Consider the following 18,325-nt stretch of genomic DNA (forward strand, 5'->3'; position numbering starts at 1 on the left):
ACATTTGCCCCTTCATCTCTAAGGGCTTCAGAACATTGCTTCGCTCATTCCTTTTGCATAGATCTGTTACCCATGCATATTCCCAATTCAAAAGGAACTTGTTCAGAGCATTTGCTAGATAAAGAATATAAAGATCTCAAAAGTTTTAAACTTCTTGTCAGTCTAGAAGAAGCAGCTTTTGAAAAGAGCTTGATCAAATTTTTCCTCATCTTCAGATTTCATCTAGTCTGTAAATGAAAATTTTCCATGTGGTGAATTGGTTGCAGAATTTGATTATTTAAGGAGGTTGGTTTGCTAACCCTTTTAATACTGCTGGTGCTGCAGAAAAGGCAGTTAGAGGAGGAGGAGTTGTGGATCAAGAGCTGGAAAGAGTCACTTGTACTTTGATACTTTATTAATTGTGGTTCTCATAGCCACCAGATATTTTCTAATGCTTCTACCACATTTCTTTTATATAAGTATGTATTTGAACATCTTAGTAGCATTTGAAAATGGATGTTTATTTGACAGCAATTACAAATTTGGGGTCAGATATCCTACAAAATGGAAATAATTCCACATCCTAAAACTGGGTCTTATTTACCATTTTGTCAAGAGGATGGAGAAATGCAAAATTGGAGAATGACTTGCATATAAACACTAAGCTACAGGATGGAAAAAGCATTCCAAATTTAGTCATTACATCCCCTCAGAATTAACAATAAACAGTCTCACTGCTGTGTTTGAGTAAATGATTTTGCCACAAAACATTCAGTTATGATGTGCATAATTTATGAAACCATGATATGCATGGTTTAAGAATTACCAGTGTGGATAAATGTAAAACACTTTACTTAAGTAAAATATATTCTTCCTACCTCTTATAGACAGATGTTTTCCAACATTTTGTCCGTAATCCTACTTTATTCCTCTGTGGGCTGTTTATCCGTGTTCTTCTCCTCTACCCCTGCGTTTTTAGCTTTGGCTTCTATTGTGGATATTTTCCTAAATATTTAATTCCAGAAGGCTCACATTTCTAATCCCTACTGGACATTTTCACTTGGGTATCCCACCAGCACCTCAAAATTTATTTGAGATGGTGAATGCCATTTGCTGCTCTAGGCTGGTCAGATTTCCATATCTGGCCACCCCAGAATGGCTCCTTTTTCCTCACCCCTATTTTGGCAGGAGCATCCTTGTTTTCCTAGGCACTGAGGGTTGAAACGTCAGGATTTTTGTTTTCTTTCTTCTCTCTTTTCATTGCTATACTTCATTAGTCACCCACACTTTAATGTCTTCCTTTGCAGTATCTCTCAAATCTGTACCTCTCTTTCTATTTTATTTTCACTATCCTTGCTTGTTACCTTAATTCGGAATCAGTGTAACAGCTTTCTCACTGTTCTTTCTGCTTCTGGCTTCTTCCCTCCAATCCATACTGCATGCTGCCTCCAGATTAATCTTCTTTAGCCATGACATTGATTATTCTGTTCCCTGGCTCAAAAACTTTCAGCGGCTCTCTGTTGCATACAGATTAATGCCCCCACTTCTTGAACCTGTCGTTCAAGGCTTTTTTGCAACTTTGCATCCTGCATATACTTTGTGTGGCATGCAAACTGGACTATGCTGTTCCCTTAACAAATCTCATTTTTTTGTCTCTGCACTTCCCTCTCTTTTCTACCAAACTCCTATATATCAGTGCTATCCTATGCATAAAATGTTCTTCCCTTTATAAAACCAATATTTGCTTCTTTCCTTTAAATATCAAGAATACTTTGTACCATCTTATGATGCTATGTCATAACTTATGTGTCCCTTTGTCTTACCTCCGTTGCCACCATACTGTTAAATTCCTTTAGGCTCAGGACCAAGTCTTGATTTCTTCACAGCTTACCCAATAGTAGCACACAATAATTTCTCAACAAATATTTGTCAAATGAAGAATCATTCAGAGAATATTTTGAAGAAATTTCAGGGCAGTAAGTGGAAGGAGAAGAACAGAACCTTGTAGTATGAGTAAGATTTGGCAAGGATGAGAGAAGAACATTTCATGCAAGGGAAGCAACATGAGAAAAGAGGCAAGAGAGCACAAGACATGTTTGGTGAATATAGAATTATGAGCAGGAATGCTCCCTAACTGAGATCTAGTCCAAGAGCCCTTAACATTTTAGGGTGTGATGGACAATCTCTTTGGCTAAAGCCTATAGGGCCTTGTCAGAATGTTTGTAATTGCATAAAATAAAATGATAATGAAAAATCAATTATCTTGAAATATAATTATCAAAAATGTTTTTAGAAAACAAATTCAAGTAACCCCCAAGCTAAGAACACTTGATATAGTCCACTCCCATCATTTTACAGATGAAAAGACCCTGACAAATTATGAGTTGCTCAAGGTCACTCATTCCAACTCCACATCCCTTATTGTTCCTACTGTGTCTTGACTCTGTAAGAAGATAGAATCATAAGGATTAGAAGCCACCTGGAAGTCATGTAGTCTAAACTCTTACTCTTACTCAGTACTCAGTACTCTCTACACTAAAAGAGTTCTTAATCTGAAGTCTGTGATAATAGTTGTATTTCCATATAATTGGTTTCCTTTACAATCCTATGTATTTTGGGCATTTAAAAAACATTTTCTGAAAAAGGGCCAATAGGCTGATTCATCACTGTTAAAGGGATCCCTGACAAAACAAAAGAAAAAAAATAAGAAGCTCTACAGTTTCTCACATATAGAGTACAAACAGTTTGGATGGAGAAGAAAAATCATTTAGAGTGGAACAGCTATAGCCTACATAGGTAGCAGAGTATTTTGAATTCGTCCTCAAAAAACAAAAAACAAAAAACAAAAAAAACCATGAAATTAGGTGAAATGTTTCACGTGGTACAGATAAATAGAAACAAACTTGAAGGGACAAGGTTTAGAAGGAAGGGAAGAAAAGAAAACTAGAATAGAAAGAAGTAGATGAGTTTGGAAAACATACCATAAGACTTGCAAAGAGGGATGATTTAAAAGTGATGGCAGATTTCAGTTATCCAGACATCTGCCAGAATGTGCCCAAGCTTTGTCTTACTGACAAATCTCTTGGCAAAAAGCAGAGTATCTACTAACATTGACTTCAATAACAATTTCATTTTTCAGAATTTAGAAGAGCAAAGAGGGAGGGATTCTTGATGCTGAGCATTAGTTGACCACTCCAAACAAACCTATACCTAAGGAGAGGAAAGCCATATGTATTTTTACATGCATCCTCAGTTTGAGAAGAGCAGATTTGGGAAGAGTGATATGTGATGTTTTATGGACAAAGGCTAGTCCAGGCCATATGGCAACCCTCAAGAAGGAAAAGTCTGAAGGTACAAAGAGAAACAATTTCAATAACTTAGAAAACCAGGGAGATGTATAAAGAAACCAATGTGAATTCAGAGCAATCTCACCAACCTATTTAGGTTTTTTTGTTTGTTTTTTAAAGATCTGCTTAGGAGAAGGAAACAAAGGCAGGAAATGCTTTGAATAAAAAGGGTGGCATGGTACTGCCAGAATAGTGTCAGGAGTGCTGAAGCTCAGCATGAGTTCAAGCTGGTGAGGAGAGGACAATTAAAAAGGAATCCTTGTTTTAGCTATATTGGGAGAAAGGATTAAAGAAAAAAAATAGGACTGCTTTTCAGGGTGGGTTAGATGGTGATGACTAACAACAAAGAGGAAGGAGAAACTGCCTATTTTTTCTATTTTCTCTGGCAATAAAAATGGCCTTTAAAAAAAAAGCAAAAACTGGTTGTAGAGATTTGAAGCCCAAGATAGATAAGGTGATAGTGTTTAAAAAAAAAAAAAACACTTGGAGGCATATGGAAGACCCATTTTCCTGAGTTTAGATCTGGTCTCAGGTACTCACTAACTGTGTGACCCTGCATAAGTCACTTACCTTAATCCACTGGAAAAGGAAATGGCAAACCATTCTAGTATCTTTGTCAAAAAAAAAAAAAATCTATGAACAGTATGGTCACAAAGAGTCAAACACTGAACACCTGAACTACACCCCACAAAAAGAATTTCTTAACTTCCTATAATGAATTCATGACTCAAGATCCAGATGAACTCTATCTTTGGGTACTGAAGGAGCTGACAATTATTGCCGAGCCATAGTCATTGTTACTTGAAAGCCAATAAAGAATAGTAGCAGCACTGGAAGGTTGGAGAAGGCAGATGTTGTGCAATCATCAAAAAAAGGGAAGTAGACAGATTCCCTTCCAGTAAGCTTGATTTCAATTTGCTGGAAATATTTAGAATTTATTTTTTAAAAGCTGGTTAACAAATATCTAGGAAAGAAAAGGAAAAAAAAAAAAAAACAACAACACGGTAATCACAAAGAACTATCATAGCTTCATAAAGAACTGATGACCTCAAACTAACTTTTTGGCCAGGATTACTAAATGAATAGGTCATGATAATGTTATATGGTTTACCTAAGGACAACAGTGGATAGATCTTCAGCACTGGAGTCAAGAAGATTGAATTCAAGACCCATCCTCAGACATTTACTAACTGTATGACCCTGGTTAAGTCACTTAGCTCTGTTTGCCTCAGTTTTCTTGTCTGTAAAATGAGCTGTAGAAGGAAATGGCAAATCACTGCAGTATCATTGCCAAGAAAACCCCAGAGGAGGTCATGAAGAGTCAGACACAATCATAATAACAGTTTACTTATGTTTTAACACTGTTAAATTATCCCTTGCTCTTATTGTGGAGAAAATAAAAAGATGGGAGTTAGATGGTAGACCATTGAGATAGATTTGGAACTGGTTGAATGGTCAAACTCAAAAGATTAATAATTAATCTTTAGATGCCAGCTTGGAAGGAGATGTGAGACAAGGTGCTCCAAGGAATCTGCACTTGGCTTTGTTTAAAATTTCTGTGATTTGGTTAAAAATATAAGTGGCATTCTCAAATTTCCTGATGATGCAAAGCTAGAAGAGATAGTTAATACAGCAGATGATAAAGTCAAAAAAAAAAATCTTGACAAGCTAGAACATCAGGCTAGATATAAGGTAACATTTAATAAATGTAAATGTAAAATCTTACCCTGGGACTCAAAAGCAGTTTCATTAAGACAAGATAATGAAGGCATAGTTAGCAATATCTAAAGGGACTGTGGAGGTATGGGTAGACTTAAAGCTCAATGTAAATTAACTGTTACCATGACAGCTAATAGAAAACAGGTAGGGAATAAAGTACAGAAAGAATAAGTGGGTGTCAAGAATCATGAATCAGTAATCATTGTCTATGGGGAGTATTCAAAAACAATAAAGTCAAAAAAGTCATAGGTGTGATCTAGATGGGCAGTGAGGACAAATGAGCCAAGTATTTGGGAGGTGTGCAGGCACCTACGTTCAATCATTCAATCTCAGACTGTATTAAAAGAGGAATAGCTTTTAGAAATATAGACATGATAGACCCTCTCTGTGTTTCTCAGTCCATCTGAGCTATTGTGTTCACTTTTGATGATAAGTTGGAGAATATCCTTTGGAAGGCAATCAAAATAATTAAGGTCCCCAAGTCCACCTTAAATGAGGATCAGTTGAAAGAATTAGAAATATTTAACCTGGAGAAGGAAAAAGTCAGAGATGAGAGAATAGGACATCTAATCATCTCAAACACTTGAAAGTCTATCATGTGAAATGGGGTTAAATTTACTCAGGCTCCATTTAACAGAACTAGGAACAATTAAGTGCAAGTTTTAGGAAGGCAAATTTCAGCTTGATTGATGTAAGGAAATTCTTCCTTAAAATTAGAATGATACAAAATGAATTAGACTGCCTCAGGAAGTAGTGAGTTTCCTCTAGTTGAAAGTCTTTAAGCAAAGTTTAAGTGAGCACTCATCAATTATGTTCTAATTGGGATTCTTTTTCAAGTGTGGGTTGGACTAGATGGTTACGGAGGTCTTTTTCCATCCTGAAATTCTGTGAAGGATGGAGACAATGGAAGGAGAGGGGGAGGCAATGACCACTATCTAGGACAAAGGAACAGTGGATTTTGTTATAATGTGTTAACCATGTTATTGTAAAAGGATGTTGGTTGAGGCATCATTATATATGATTATATATTATCTGTACTGAGAAATAAGGCTAGAAAATAGATTAGAGTCAAGAGTATAAAGAGGATTGAATTCTCCCAGTTAGTCTTTTGTACTTTAGAATATGTCTTGTAAGTTGATTCATCTTTTATTTTTAGTAAGTGATGATAATTAAAAATAGCATTTTAGGAAGATTAATCTGACATTGTTGTGTAGGATGGATTGAAAAGGGGAGAAACAAGGTAGACATTAAAAAAAAAAAAAAAAACACTTCCAGACAGCTGTCACTGAAATAGGTTTCTGAACCAATTACCAAGAAGACCAGAATGACTTTGAGGACTACAGAATTCTTTGATAAGTTCTATTACAGATTTGCCTGAACTCTTGATAGATAGGTGGTCTATAGTAAGCCAGAATAGATAGCAAAAAATATACAGTTGACAATATTGACTAGTATTTCTAAAGAGGGAAAAGTTAGTTATGAAGATTTAGATTTCCAATGGGATTCTAGTGCCATTTAACATCTGTTGCAGTTCCTGAGTTATATCACAATGCAATGGAAATTCACATAAAGCCATTTAGATTTTCTTTTTCTTCATCAAGACTCTGCATATCCCCTTTACATATTTCTGCAACATTCCTACCCACATTGCTATGAAGTTCTTCACCCCTCTCACTCTTACAGTCTTGCTCTTCTGTGCCACATATTTCTATTCCATAGTTTCACTGTCTATCTCCCTTTATTGAAAAATATTCTTTCTGGGAGCTGGACCATACACAAGAAGTTTCCTATTACACAAGAAAAGGAATAGGAAAACTAAATTTTGAGGAAATTCTAAATTTTGCTTGTTTCTGCCACAGACAATGCCTTTAGTATAATATTCTAATACTTTAGTGAACCAGTAATCTCATTTATGAGGACAGTCCCTTTGACATTGTAGTTTTCAACCCATTCATTCTATTCATTTTTGCCCATTTTCCTCCATGCTTTACATATATACTCCTATTGTCCATTAGTAACGAAGTTGGTAAATCCTCTTCTCTACATCTATATTTACCTAGATTTATTGGGACCTACATCTTAGGCTGCAACAGGTTATAAATGTGAGACAGGAAACAGGTATGAAATAAAATACAGAAGGAATAAGTGGGTATCAAGAGTCATGAATCAATAATCATTGTCATTGGGGAATATTCAAAAGCAATGAAGTGAAAAGTCATGGGTGTGATCTAGATATGGGCAGTTGAAGACAAATGAGCCAAGGACAGGCACTTACATTCAAGATTTAGACAAAAATCTAGTGGTAATAATGGGGAAGAAGGGAAATAAATGGAAAAACCACAATATCATGTCAAAAGTCAAATTGAATTTGATAATTGGGAAAACATTCTGCCTCGGTCATCTTTCCTGCCCACACAGGAACAAATGTAAACTAATAAACTAGATTTTTTCCCCCTTTATTAATGATTTATTCATGAGTAGGGGAAGGCAAACATATTGTGAATAAAAAAAGGAGTGCAGGGGCATGGGCATAAGCAGTTCCTGATATTTATTTTTTTTAGGATCCCTTTAAGACAGCTCTTAGTTATCTTAGTCAATGTCTAATACTAAATGAGTTCCCTTTTTTTCATCCCATTGCTGCTGGGATACTCAGCACTCCCACATCTGTCTGAGGAGACTTTGGAAATTCTTTCTCCCATTTTGAGGCATTACTAGCCCCAATTAGAGGCTCTGGGACAAGATATGGGATATATTGGGGCAGAGGGCAGACAAGTCCATTCCTTCCTTGTTCTCCCAGGTGCTGGCTGGGATGAATGTCTACTCCTCTGAATTTGAACACATCAAGGAAGAGTATGATGTCCGTGGCTACCCCACCATCTGCTATTTTGAGTAAGTCCCCAGCCTCCTAGTCTTAAGTGCCATTCCTCTTCCCCAGTGGCACTTACTCCCTTTATTTCCCTCTTCAATATTCCCTAGCCCAATTCTTGAGCTGAGCCCCCTTTTGTCTCTCCACATTCCACAGGAAAGGGAAGTTTCTGTTCCAGTATGAAAACTATAGGTCCACAGCCAAGGACATTGTGGAATGGATGAAGAAGTAAGTCTTTGCACTTCAAGGAATATGTAAATGTAGTTATCAGAGGGAGGGCATCTACGTTGCTCTGCCTCATAATGTTCTTTTGCTTAGGAGGAACAGTAAGGGGGGGGGGGGGAAGTGGGTAATGGAGGTGATGGGGAAGATCTGCCCTTAAAATTTTTTCAGATTGGGGTTCTCTGGACAATGCTGGGTTCTTTGATTCATTTAGGTATAACAGATGGTCTAAGTTTTATTTGGGTAAAGAATCTAGTAGGGTTATAGTTGTCCCCACTGGTCTGTACCATACTTGAGTAGAGTGTCAGTATATTTGTATTGAGAACCTAGAAAGAGGTAGGGTGGTGGCCTAGCTAATCTTGCCAATTCTCTTAAATCAGTTATTTTTTGAAGTCTTCATATATGTCCCTAATATCCTGAAAAAAGAAATCTTTCTTTTCTGTTGCCAAACTTGAAAGGCCTTCTTTTACTTTATTCTTCCCTTTGCTAAGTACCTACTGTATGTAAATCACTGTGATAAGTTTAGTAGAGATGCTAAGACTGGCACAGTCCTTGCATCTAATTGAAGGGCTAATACATTTACATGTCCATATCATAGCATTTCAAGGTTACCCCTGTGCTTTTGGTCATTCCATTCCCCATCCATCCTTTAATGCCCAGTTCATATCTCTTCCATATAATTCATTCTACCATACAGTTTTCTTTGATCACCCTGGATAGAAGTGATCTCTCCATCTTTTAATTTTTATATTATTTGTCTGTGTCATGCCTGTGGTATATATCAAATATTTGACCTTTATTATAGTTACTTTTCTGTACATAAAAATTAGATTAGGAAGGGAGAAGGAAGCACATTTCTGACGAGAGAAAATTGCTCAAGAAAAGTTAAAATGAAGAGTAGTGTTTTTAAGAAGCAGTAGAGAGATCATCCTTGCTCAAGGCTAGAGTGTGGTGGGGTTATTTAAAATATCAGATGGATTGACCGGGGCTAGAGTATGAAGATTCATGGATGTCATGCTGATGAGGGCAAGGATACCAAAGAAGAGGTTAGGCAGGAAGGGGGTGAGGTTTCCTTGTTCTCCGAGGTGTGAGTTTACAGCCCAAAGGCTATGGTAAAAAGCTTTTATTGTTAAAGAAAACACCAAGAGACACTTTCTTGGTGGGCATTTCATTCTCAAGAGAGAAGTGATCTGCAAAGAGACGTTTTTCTGAAGATCCATTTTATGCATGAATCTAAGAATTAACATCCTGTCAGACTTTCTCCAAGCACTTATGCAGGACCAATTGGATTTGTATATTAAAGGAGACATTTTATGAAGACTCATTTTATGCCTGAGTCTAAGAGAATCCTGTCTCCAGAGGATGCAAAACCATTTGGGTTTGTATATACATTTTTTGGTGATTTTACATAACTTTACAGGGCTATCTCAGGTCAAACAGTTTTACTCTCATGCTAAGAAATTTGGAGTTTCTTCTTTGGAAATAGGAGCTATTTGAGGTTGTTGAGAGGTAGAATTATTTGATTTAATAAGTAAATTAGGAAGCTTGATCTGGTAGGAGAATGTAGGACAGATTAGTCAGGGGAATGCTGATGCAATAATCAGAGAAAGAGCAGATGAGGATTTATAGGTCCTAAAGATGTATACCTAACAATGGAAAAGAATGAATACTAAAGAATACAATTCCATTGAAAAGGAAGACTTGATAGGAATCAGTGAATGCTTTCATGTGGGGAATGAAGAAAGGGAAATGCTCTGTTTCAGATATGAAAAACTATTTGTTATAGGAGTCAGCATGGTATAATGGAGATGAATACTTTAGTTATCATGCTACTCGTAGTTTGCTCCATAATTTTGGTCAAGGTACATTGTCTTGATTGGCCCAGTTGAATTAGATGATCTCTAGTCCATTCAGTATTAATGTCTATGTTTAAGCATTTCACTTATCTACTCAACAAACACTAGTGGCTGTCTCTTGCCTTTAGTGTCAAACGTAAAATCCTGGGTTTTGTTAAGGGCTTTTAAAGTCCTTCACAATCTGGCCCCTTTCTGCCTTTTCCAATCTTTTTACATTTTATTCCTTTCCATACACTCTTAAATCCATTGACACTGATCTTCTTGCCATTCTTGAACATGGAGTTCTCTCTCTTAGCTCTGTTCTTGTGTACTAGTTCAGGGCTTCTTAAACTTTTTCCACTCACAACTCCATTTTGCCCAAGAAATTTGTGCATGACCCTGAATAAATAGGTATGTAAAATAGGTATATACATTGAATAGTTACTGATACTAAATCATAAAGGAATTATTTTAAAACATGGTATACATATAATTTTACCCTTTATTAAAGACAAAAGCAAGTTTGCATACTAATGAGATATTATCTCTTGTGTATTTTTACATCAAGAATTGAATCTTGGCAAAATATTTGATACTGCAAGTATAGAGCATTCAGAAATCTTTTACTGTTGCCAAATTTTTCATGACCCACACATACAGTTATGTGACCCCATATGGGGTTGCAACCCACACTTTAACAAGTTTTGAACTGGATGACCCCCATGGCCTGAATGTTTTCCCTTTTCATCTCTACTTCCTGATTTCCTTTAAGACTCACTTACTTCAGATCCTACTTTATGCAGGAAGCCTTTTCTAGTCCACTTCTTCCATCCTCCCCACCAGCACCTTCTTCTGAGATTACTTCCCAGTTACCCTGTACATATCTTGTATGTATATAGTTGTTTGTATTTTGTCTCTTCCATTTGTTAACTTCTTGATGGCATGTATTATTCTTGCCCTTCTTTTTCTGTATCCCCTGCACTTAGTAAAGTGGCTGCCACGACGTTTGATGAGGATGAGAGCTAAAATTTATAGACCAAGCATTGTGCTGAGCACTTAAAAACCTCCCAAAAACCTAATATTTCATTTGATTCCCATAACATGGGAGATAGGGGCTATTATGATTCCCATTCAGCAGTTGAGGAAACTGTGGCAAACAAGTTAAATGGTTTCCTCAAAGTCATCCCCCATAAATGTCCGGAGCTGGATCTGAACCCTGGTCTTCTCGGTGCCAGGCCTCCTGTTCTGTGCTATGCCGTCCTGCTGCATCTGAATAAATACCAGTTGGCTGGACTTGCCTTTCAGCTGTCTTCCAGCTCCGCCATTCTGTAATTCCTTGTCAGTGCCATTTTCACAAACAAGGCCATCCAACCAAATTAGCAAGAAGGAAGATAAGTTTGGGAAGTGTTGTGTTTGTGGAGAACACAGACCCATCTAAGAAGAAATGTCAAGTAGGCAGGGTAAAATATTGGGCTGGAGCTTGAGAGAGAGCAGTTAGGCTAGAATAACTGAAAAGCCATCAACGTCGAAATACTTGCCAAAGCTCCGGGAGGATATACATTCTATAAGAAGCAATTAATGTTTCTTTTCTTCAAAAAGAGCTGAGGATTGATCCTGGGGGTTACTACCACCAGCTGGGTGAGTGGAAAAAATAAAGCTATCTAGCATATTGTGATATTATAGAAACCAAGGAAAAAGAAGTTCAAGGTTGAGGTGACAGGCAGCAGCAAAATCATCTCCAGTTCTAAATCTTTGGTCCAGTGATTATGAAGTCAAGGAGAATCTAAGGTAGAAGATATTGTCAATTAACTTGTAATTAATGAACTCTGAGAATGTGTTTCATTGGCGTGAGAGGGATGGAAGCCAGATCACAGGGAGTTTAAGAGGGAATGGGAGGTATAATAGTCACTCATTCGGGAAGTTTGGTTACAAAATGCAGGAAAGAACTTAGCTAATAAGGAGCAGGAAACAAGACCAAGGAAAATGGGAGCTCTGTGCTCATTTGAACATAGAATTAACTAGTGGAAAGAGATTGAAAGTTCTGGAAAAATATGAACAATATTAGAAAATCCCTAAGGATTTAGGAAAGAATGTGATCCAGTATACTGAAAAAGAAATTAACCTTAAGAGGAGGGTCAGCCCTTTCTTCTGAAACTGGAGGAAAATCCTTAGATTTAGAAATAAAGATGTGTTGAAATATAGACAGTAGGTAAGGCAGCTCATGCCAATTGTCATCAGTGTTCACAGTAAACAGTAGTCAGGGTATGAAAATGGAAATGAAGGGTTTGATGGATTAAGATGCTTGAGATTTAGATAGAGGTTTTTATTCTGAACTTAATAGAACACACACACAAATAAACATTTTCATATATAAAGCAAAAACAGTGTCATATATAAAACCAAGAAACTTTTTTCCAAATAGTAACTTGGCTTTAAAAAAAATTATAAGTTCAACACATTGCTTTCAAAACTGACCCACTTATTTCTGCATTCTTCTGAATTTCCTTCTGTTCTCTGCATATGTTTAAATTAAAGTTTTAAAATAATTATTTCAATGACCCTCCCTTTTTTTTCTTTTCTCTGACATCACCATCTATATCCCTTTGCCTAAACCTACACCAGTTGAAAGTGGAAATAAGAAAATAAAAATTTGTTACAAATAAGCACAGTTAAGCAAAACAAATCCACAGTATGACTATGTCATGTGTTTCATTCTGCAACTTTAGTTCATCATGTGTCTGTGTGGCAATTGGTAACATGTATCATTAGATCCTCTAGACAGGTAGTTAACCATTGCTCTGATTAGTCTTGCAGCACAACAATATTTCATTGTATTCATACACCAGTCTGTCCAACCATTTTCCAGTTGATAGGGTGTTCCCTTAATAAATCTTTTCTTTTTTTCTTTTATCGAGGCATTGTTTCGTTTGCAACTCTCCAGTATTAATCTTTCTTAAAACTCCCATTCCCCAGTTTTTGCCTGTTTTACTACCAAGCTTGTTATATTTCTACATGAACCAATTCTTTAATGTAAGTTGTCCAGTGTAGGCAGGAATGAAGTCCATCTGATGTTCACTCTCCCCCACTCCTTCCTCGCATGTTTGTGTCCACTTTCTTCAGCAAACCAATAATAAAAATATCAATTTCCTTCTTTCCACTCCCTTCTTTCTACATTAAAATGTTTATTTCTTTACCTTACCTTCTTTTCTCCCTTTTAAAACCTTCAGAACAGAATCAGTCTACCCCCAGCCTGTCTTCTTTAATAAAATTCCGAGATATCCTTTGAAGGTATTAAACAGACACTTGTTTCTTTTCCCTCATTCAAATGTTAGCCCTTCACTCATCTTTTAGTCCTTTTCCAATTGTGTAAATATAATCTAGGTTTTCTTGAGTTTTGTCAGAGACTGAACTTAAAGCCAGTTCTTTTTGACTCCCTGTTTACTGTGTCCAAGATGAAATATTTAAAAATTAATGATATGGTGATTTCCAGAGTAACTTAGGTATGTTCATATCCTAATGCTGGGTGGGGCTTTATATGCCTTTAGAACACATAGACTGGCCTAAGAAAAGGTGGTTTTCATCCCCATGAACTCTAAGCTGCTTTGTATTACCTGAGAATTCTAATTTGAGAAATTTTTGTTCTGAAGAAGATTTGATGGAGAGCATTGGAGCTGAGAGGGGCAAAGTCACAAATCTATAAGATGGTATATTCATGAAGTGGGATTATGTAGCCCACTTTGTTCTGGGCTAGAACATCAAGTATCCTACCTCACCTATACCAGGAAGCCAGACTGATTAGGAGCTAGATATCATTGATGTACCATCTGTTTTCAATCCCAATTTACATTTGTTGAAGTCTGGCTGGATAACCACAATCCCATCCTTTTGGATTTTCTAGCCATAGGTCATTGTAGTTGATCTATATTTCCTATTCTGACCAAAGCTCTCGGTTGAATTGTATTTAAATATGCAAAGAGTGAACAAGAACCAGCGAAAACTGTTACTTTTCATAACTCCCCTCAAGTGTGTGAAATAAAATACTCAGATATCAACAACCATCTGTTCCAGATGTCATGGAATGAGGGCTGGGAGAGGTGGTATAACCTCCAGAAGATTGTGGGGGACTCCGGATAATTTTCTAAAGCTGAACTTGAGAGTTCTCATCTGTGTTTGTGTAATATTTCCAGAATGGATTTTGTTGATCATAACCATGCTGACCCTTTCTTTCTCACTCTGTGGAGTACCATCTTGGACTATGTGTACTTGTATAAGAATTATGTGCTGAAGAGCTCAATCCTTACTCCCTCATTACCTCTTTGTCTAACTCCTTTGATAATTATCTAGACCAGGAATTTAGAATTAAATTAATAAATGATAATATATTTTTACCTAAACATAATTCTGAGTGATTTTTTTCCAATCAGAGCTTTTTTTATTTTTCAGAATACAGGCAAAGATAATTTGCTACATTCATCCTTTGCAAAACCTGGTATTCTAAATTTTTCTTCTTCTCTCCCTCCCCACCATTCCCCTCCCCTAGATAGCAAGTAATCCAATATAGGTCAAATATGTGCAGTTCTTCTAAACATATTTCCACATTTATCATGCTGTACAAGAAAAATCAGATCAAAAGTGGAAAAATGAGAAGGAAAAAACAAGAAAGCAAACAACAACAAAAAAGTGAAAATACTAGGTTCTGAGTTCCCAAAGTATCTGCAGATATCACTAACTTCTATGGAGCTATGTGAAATATTGTCCCTAGAACAAATAGGTAACTTTTCCTCAAGGTGAGAGATTAGCCAGAGTTAACATAGCAGCTTTCAGACCAAATAGTTTCTACAGACATTTTGGTACCTTTTGAAAATGCTAATAACATACATAGACAGATTTTGTATTGAGGAAAAAAAATATAAAGTTTTTTTTTTTAATAAAATTTGAATTTCAGAAATTTAGTCACAGTGACCTTCTGACCAGGATAGATTCATCCTGTAAACTCCATTGGTCTTTTGGCCTCATATTTCCATTTGGTCACATAAGTAAGGAAAATACCAAGATTCAGTAACCTTTTGGATGAAGGGAAGATTATTGGCAGAAAAGAGTGAGGTTGTCAATATCCAGGAAACAAAAAAAGAAGGAAAAAGAAGTTCTAGAAGTAAGGTTTTTTTTTTTAAATAGGAATGGAAGAAATAGAAATATATGACTGAGGTCATATAGTACCCCAAGAGATTTGTTGTTGATATGAAATTCTGAATATATGGTTTTACATTCTTTTTTCATTTGTGTTTTCTTGTGTGCCTATCATTAGACTATCTTGGAAATTCAAACTTCTCATAATCCCGTAACACTGGAAAATAACTTATAACAAAGTTAAACTAGGCATGTAAACAGTCAGCAAGCCCAAGGTTAAACCTTCCATGGGTACAGGTGGCCAGAAAGCAAGAAGTCCAATCAAAAAGTGAGTCTGTGGGGTCAACTGGCTGAAGCAAGTCATAAAAACTCTGGTAGGGCTAAGTCAGACACCCAAGAACCGAGGAACCAATGCAGAGATGAAGTTCAGGGTATCATTTGTCAGGCTAAGGCTCTAGCTACAAAGGTACAGAGAAAAGAATCTGCCCCAACCTGCTGGGAAGATGAGCAAAGGGCCGGGATCCAGAAGTCAAGTAGAGCGAAAAAGAGGTATGAAATAATCAGAAATACAGAAATGAGCCTCATTCTGCGACCAAAATGACTTGCCCTCTGGCTGTTTTTGTACTCCCTGCAACTAGAGGTGCTTAGAAGAAGTCATTGAAACTACCTAAGAATGCAGAAGCAGCGTGACTGCAGACTTTCTGTGATTACCATAGAGATAGGACAATTAAGGCTACAGAAGTATTCTTAAGTCTTCTGTGTGCCTCCCTTTAAAAAAAATATCTTTTTTTGTCATTTGTTTTCACATCCCATCTATTTCTAAATATATCTTGTTTCTCTTCCCTACCCACCAAGCTTTCCCTTGTTACAAAGATTTTAAAAGAAAGAAGGGGCGGGGGGAAGCAGTCAAAGAGAGGAGAGGAGAAAAGAAATATATTACTATGTGCCAGATACTGTGCTAGGTGCTTTACAAATATTTATTTCATTTGATCCTTACAACAACCCTGAGAGGTAAGTGCTAAAATTTTCCCTGTTTTGCATTTGAAGCTAGTTAAGTATCTGGGGCGATTTAAACTCAGGTTTTCTTGACTCCAACCCTAGCACTTTATTTAAATTAATTGTATCTAATGGTAACCCACATATGTAGTCCTCCACCTCAAAAAAAAAAAAAAGGAAGGAAATAAATTTCCTCAATTCTTTTTAGGCACCAGCTTCATCATTATAGTTAAATACAGATTCAATTTCTTTTTCATTGTTATTTTTTCTCTTTACATCAGTATTGTCACTGTGTGCATTGTATTTCTGGTTCTGCCTACTTAATTGCATCAGTTCATACAAGTCTTCCTATCTTTCTCTGAACTTGTCACATTCATCATTTCTTAAGAATGCAGGAACACTGACAGAATTGTAGACTTAAAGCTGTCAGGGATCTTAGAGGCTGCCAGGTCCAATCCCTTTATTTTGGAGATGAAAAATGGGCTCAGTGAAGATGAAGTAACTTGCTCAGCTCATTTATCTTCATTAACTACCGACTATTGACCCTACTATTATCAGATCTTTCTTTTCTCACTCAGAGGATACCCTTGCTTTATTCCCAGTTCTCTGTAATCACCAAAGGGCTTCTGTACAATTAGGGTGCAGAAGGGCCCTTTCTGTCTCTCTCTGAGGCCCTTCCCATCTATGCCTAATGATGAGATCTGGGGTCAGAGGACAAGACCATAGCTAACTTGTGGGAAATGGCGAGCATTCTGATTTTTTTGATCACAAAATTCTGAACATTCTTCTCCCAGAACCTTGGTTTTGCTGCTAAAACTTGTCCAAGCAGATAGCAACGGCCACATTTTGCATCTGTCAGCATAAATGGATTTTAAGTATTAGCAAACATACAGTTTAGAAAATGAAGCTTGCGGCAGGGAAGCAACTGGGAATATGTGTCACCAGTGCAGATATTTTGAGCTTCAGGGCAATCTTGCATCCGGGGACTTAAGAGCTTTTACACTTTGTCAGGGTAGAGAATCCACGTAAATCCCTTGTCATAGTGAAGGTTCACAGTCTCCATTGTCTTGTGGGCCTTTTCCTTTGTGGTGACTTATCCTTACCTTGTGCAGGCAACCATTTTCTCAGGGGTCCCACCTTCATCCTAATCCTCTTCCCTCTATGCCCTTGCCTGACCTAGTCTTAACTAATCTCAATTTATCTTTTTTATTCCTTCTTTCCCCGAGCCCCACACAGTGAGATGAACAAAGGAGCCACCTTTCACAATGGCTCTCTTGCTCTCACTAGATTCTTGACACTTTGCTAAAGAGAGAAAGCATATAAACCCCTAAACCCTGGAGAGGAGGCAAGATTTCCTAAGCTGATAAATGAATAAAAATAAGTTATAAATAAAAAGTTCTGAGTCATAAATAAAAATGGACTCTGTGTAATAGGATAACAGCAAAGTTCATCAGTTTGGGAAAGAGCAGAGGGAGAGGAAAGGCTCTCTGTCGTTCTTTTCTTCTTGCCATAAGTCTCATCTCAAGGATAGCTTTTAGTTTTTTTCAACATCATAGTCACTGTGACTGTTGCTTGAGATTAGTGAGGTGGGCTTGGGTCTGCGCAGGAAAGCAGAGTCTTTTTTGTAGCCCGGGGCTGGCGAATGACATCCTCTGAGCTCTACCTCTTTTTGGTCTTCCAGTCCACAAGCGCCACAGCCCCAGGTCCCCGAGGCTGCCTGGGCAGACGAGGGAAGCGTCGTTTATCACCTGACCGACGAAGACTTTGACAAGTTTGTGAAGGAGCACTCCTCTGTCCTCATCATGTTTCATGCCCCATGTGAGTGGAATGCTTTTCTTCCCCCAACTCTTCACCTTCTCCCCCAGGATCCCTGCCATCAAACGTGGCCACCGAAATCAACCTTTCGTCATAGTCAGCGTACACAAGTCTTTGTTCAGTGTGCACGGGACTGTACTGAGTTCTTCTCTTCAGATGTAATTACACACTTATACTCTCACAGTAGATGCTCAAAAAGAGTTAACTGAGTTAGGAATTATGAGTGAGTTCTCCCTGTCCCTCTACCAATTCACTCAACATGTACTTTGGAAATGCAAAGCCATTTCAGTGCCAAGTATCGCAAAGGAAGGGAATATGGTGCATACAGAAGTCATGTAATACGTTCTTTTATTTATTGGACAGCTTTGAATTAGCTTCCGAAACTTGTGAACTTGTGTGAGCACTGCCAGGCTCCATGC

General features: G+C 37.3%; 1 protein-coding gene across 1 annotated transcript in view; it reads left to right on the top strand.

Annotated features, from left to right (window-relative positions):
- The window catches only part of PDIA5 (protein disulfide isomerase family A member 5), a 170,611-nt gene that overhangs the window by 103,871 nt on the left and 48,415 nt on the right, over window positions 1-18,325 (top strand). Inside the window, exons 9-11 of the mRNA XM_051985419.1 lie at window positions 7,843-7,934; window positions 8,068-8,139; window positions 17,773-17,909. Coding sequence (XP_051841379.1) covers window positions 7,843-7,934; window positions 8,068-8,139; window positions 17,773-17,909 — 301 coding nt within the window. The remainder of the gene's footprint in view (window positions 1-7,842; window positions 7,935-8,067; window positions 8,140-17,772; window positions 17,910-18,325) is intronic.

This window comes from Antechinus flavipes, chromosome 3, assembly GCF_016432865.1.
Source record: "Antechinus flavipes isolate AdamAnt ecotype Samford, QLD, Australia chromosome 3, AdamAnt_v2, whole genome shotgun sequence".
Lineage (NCBI taxonomy): Eukaryota > Metazoa > Chordata > Mammalia > Dasyuromorphia > Dasyuridae > Antechinus > Antechinus flavipes.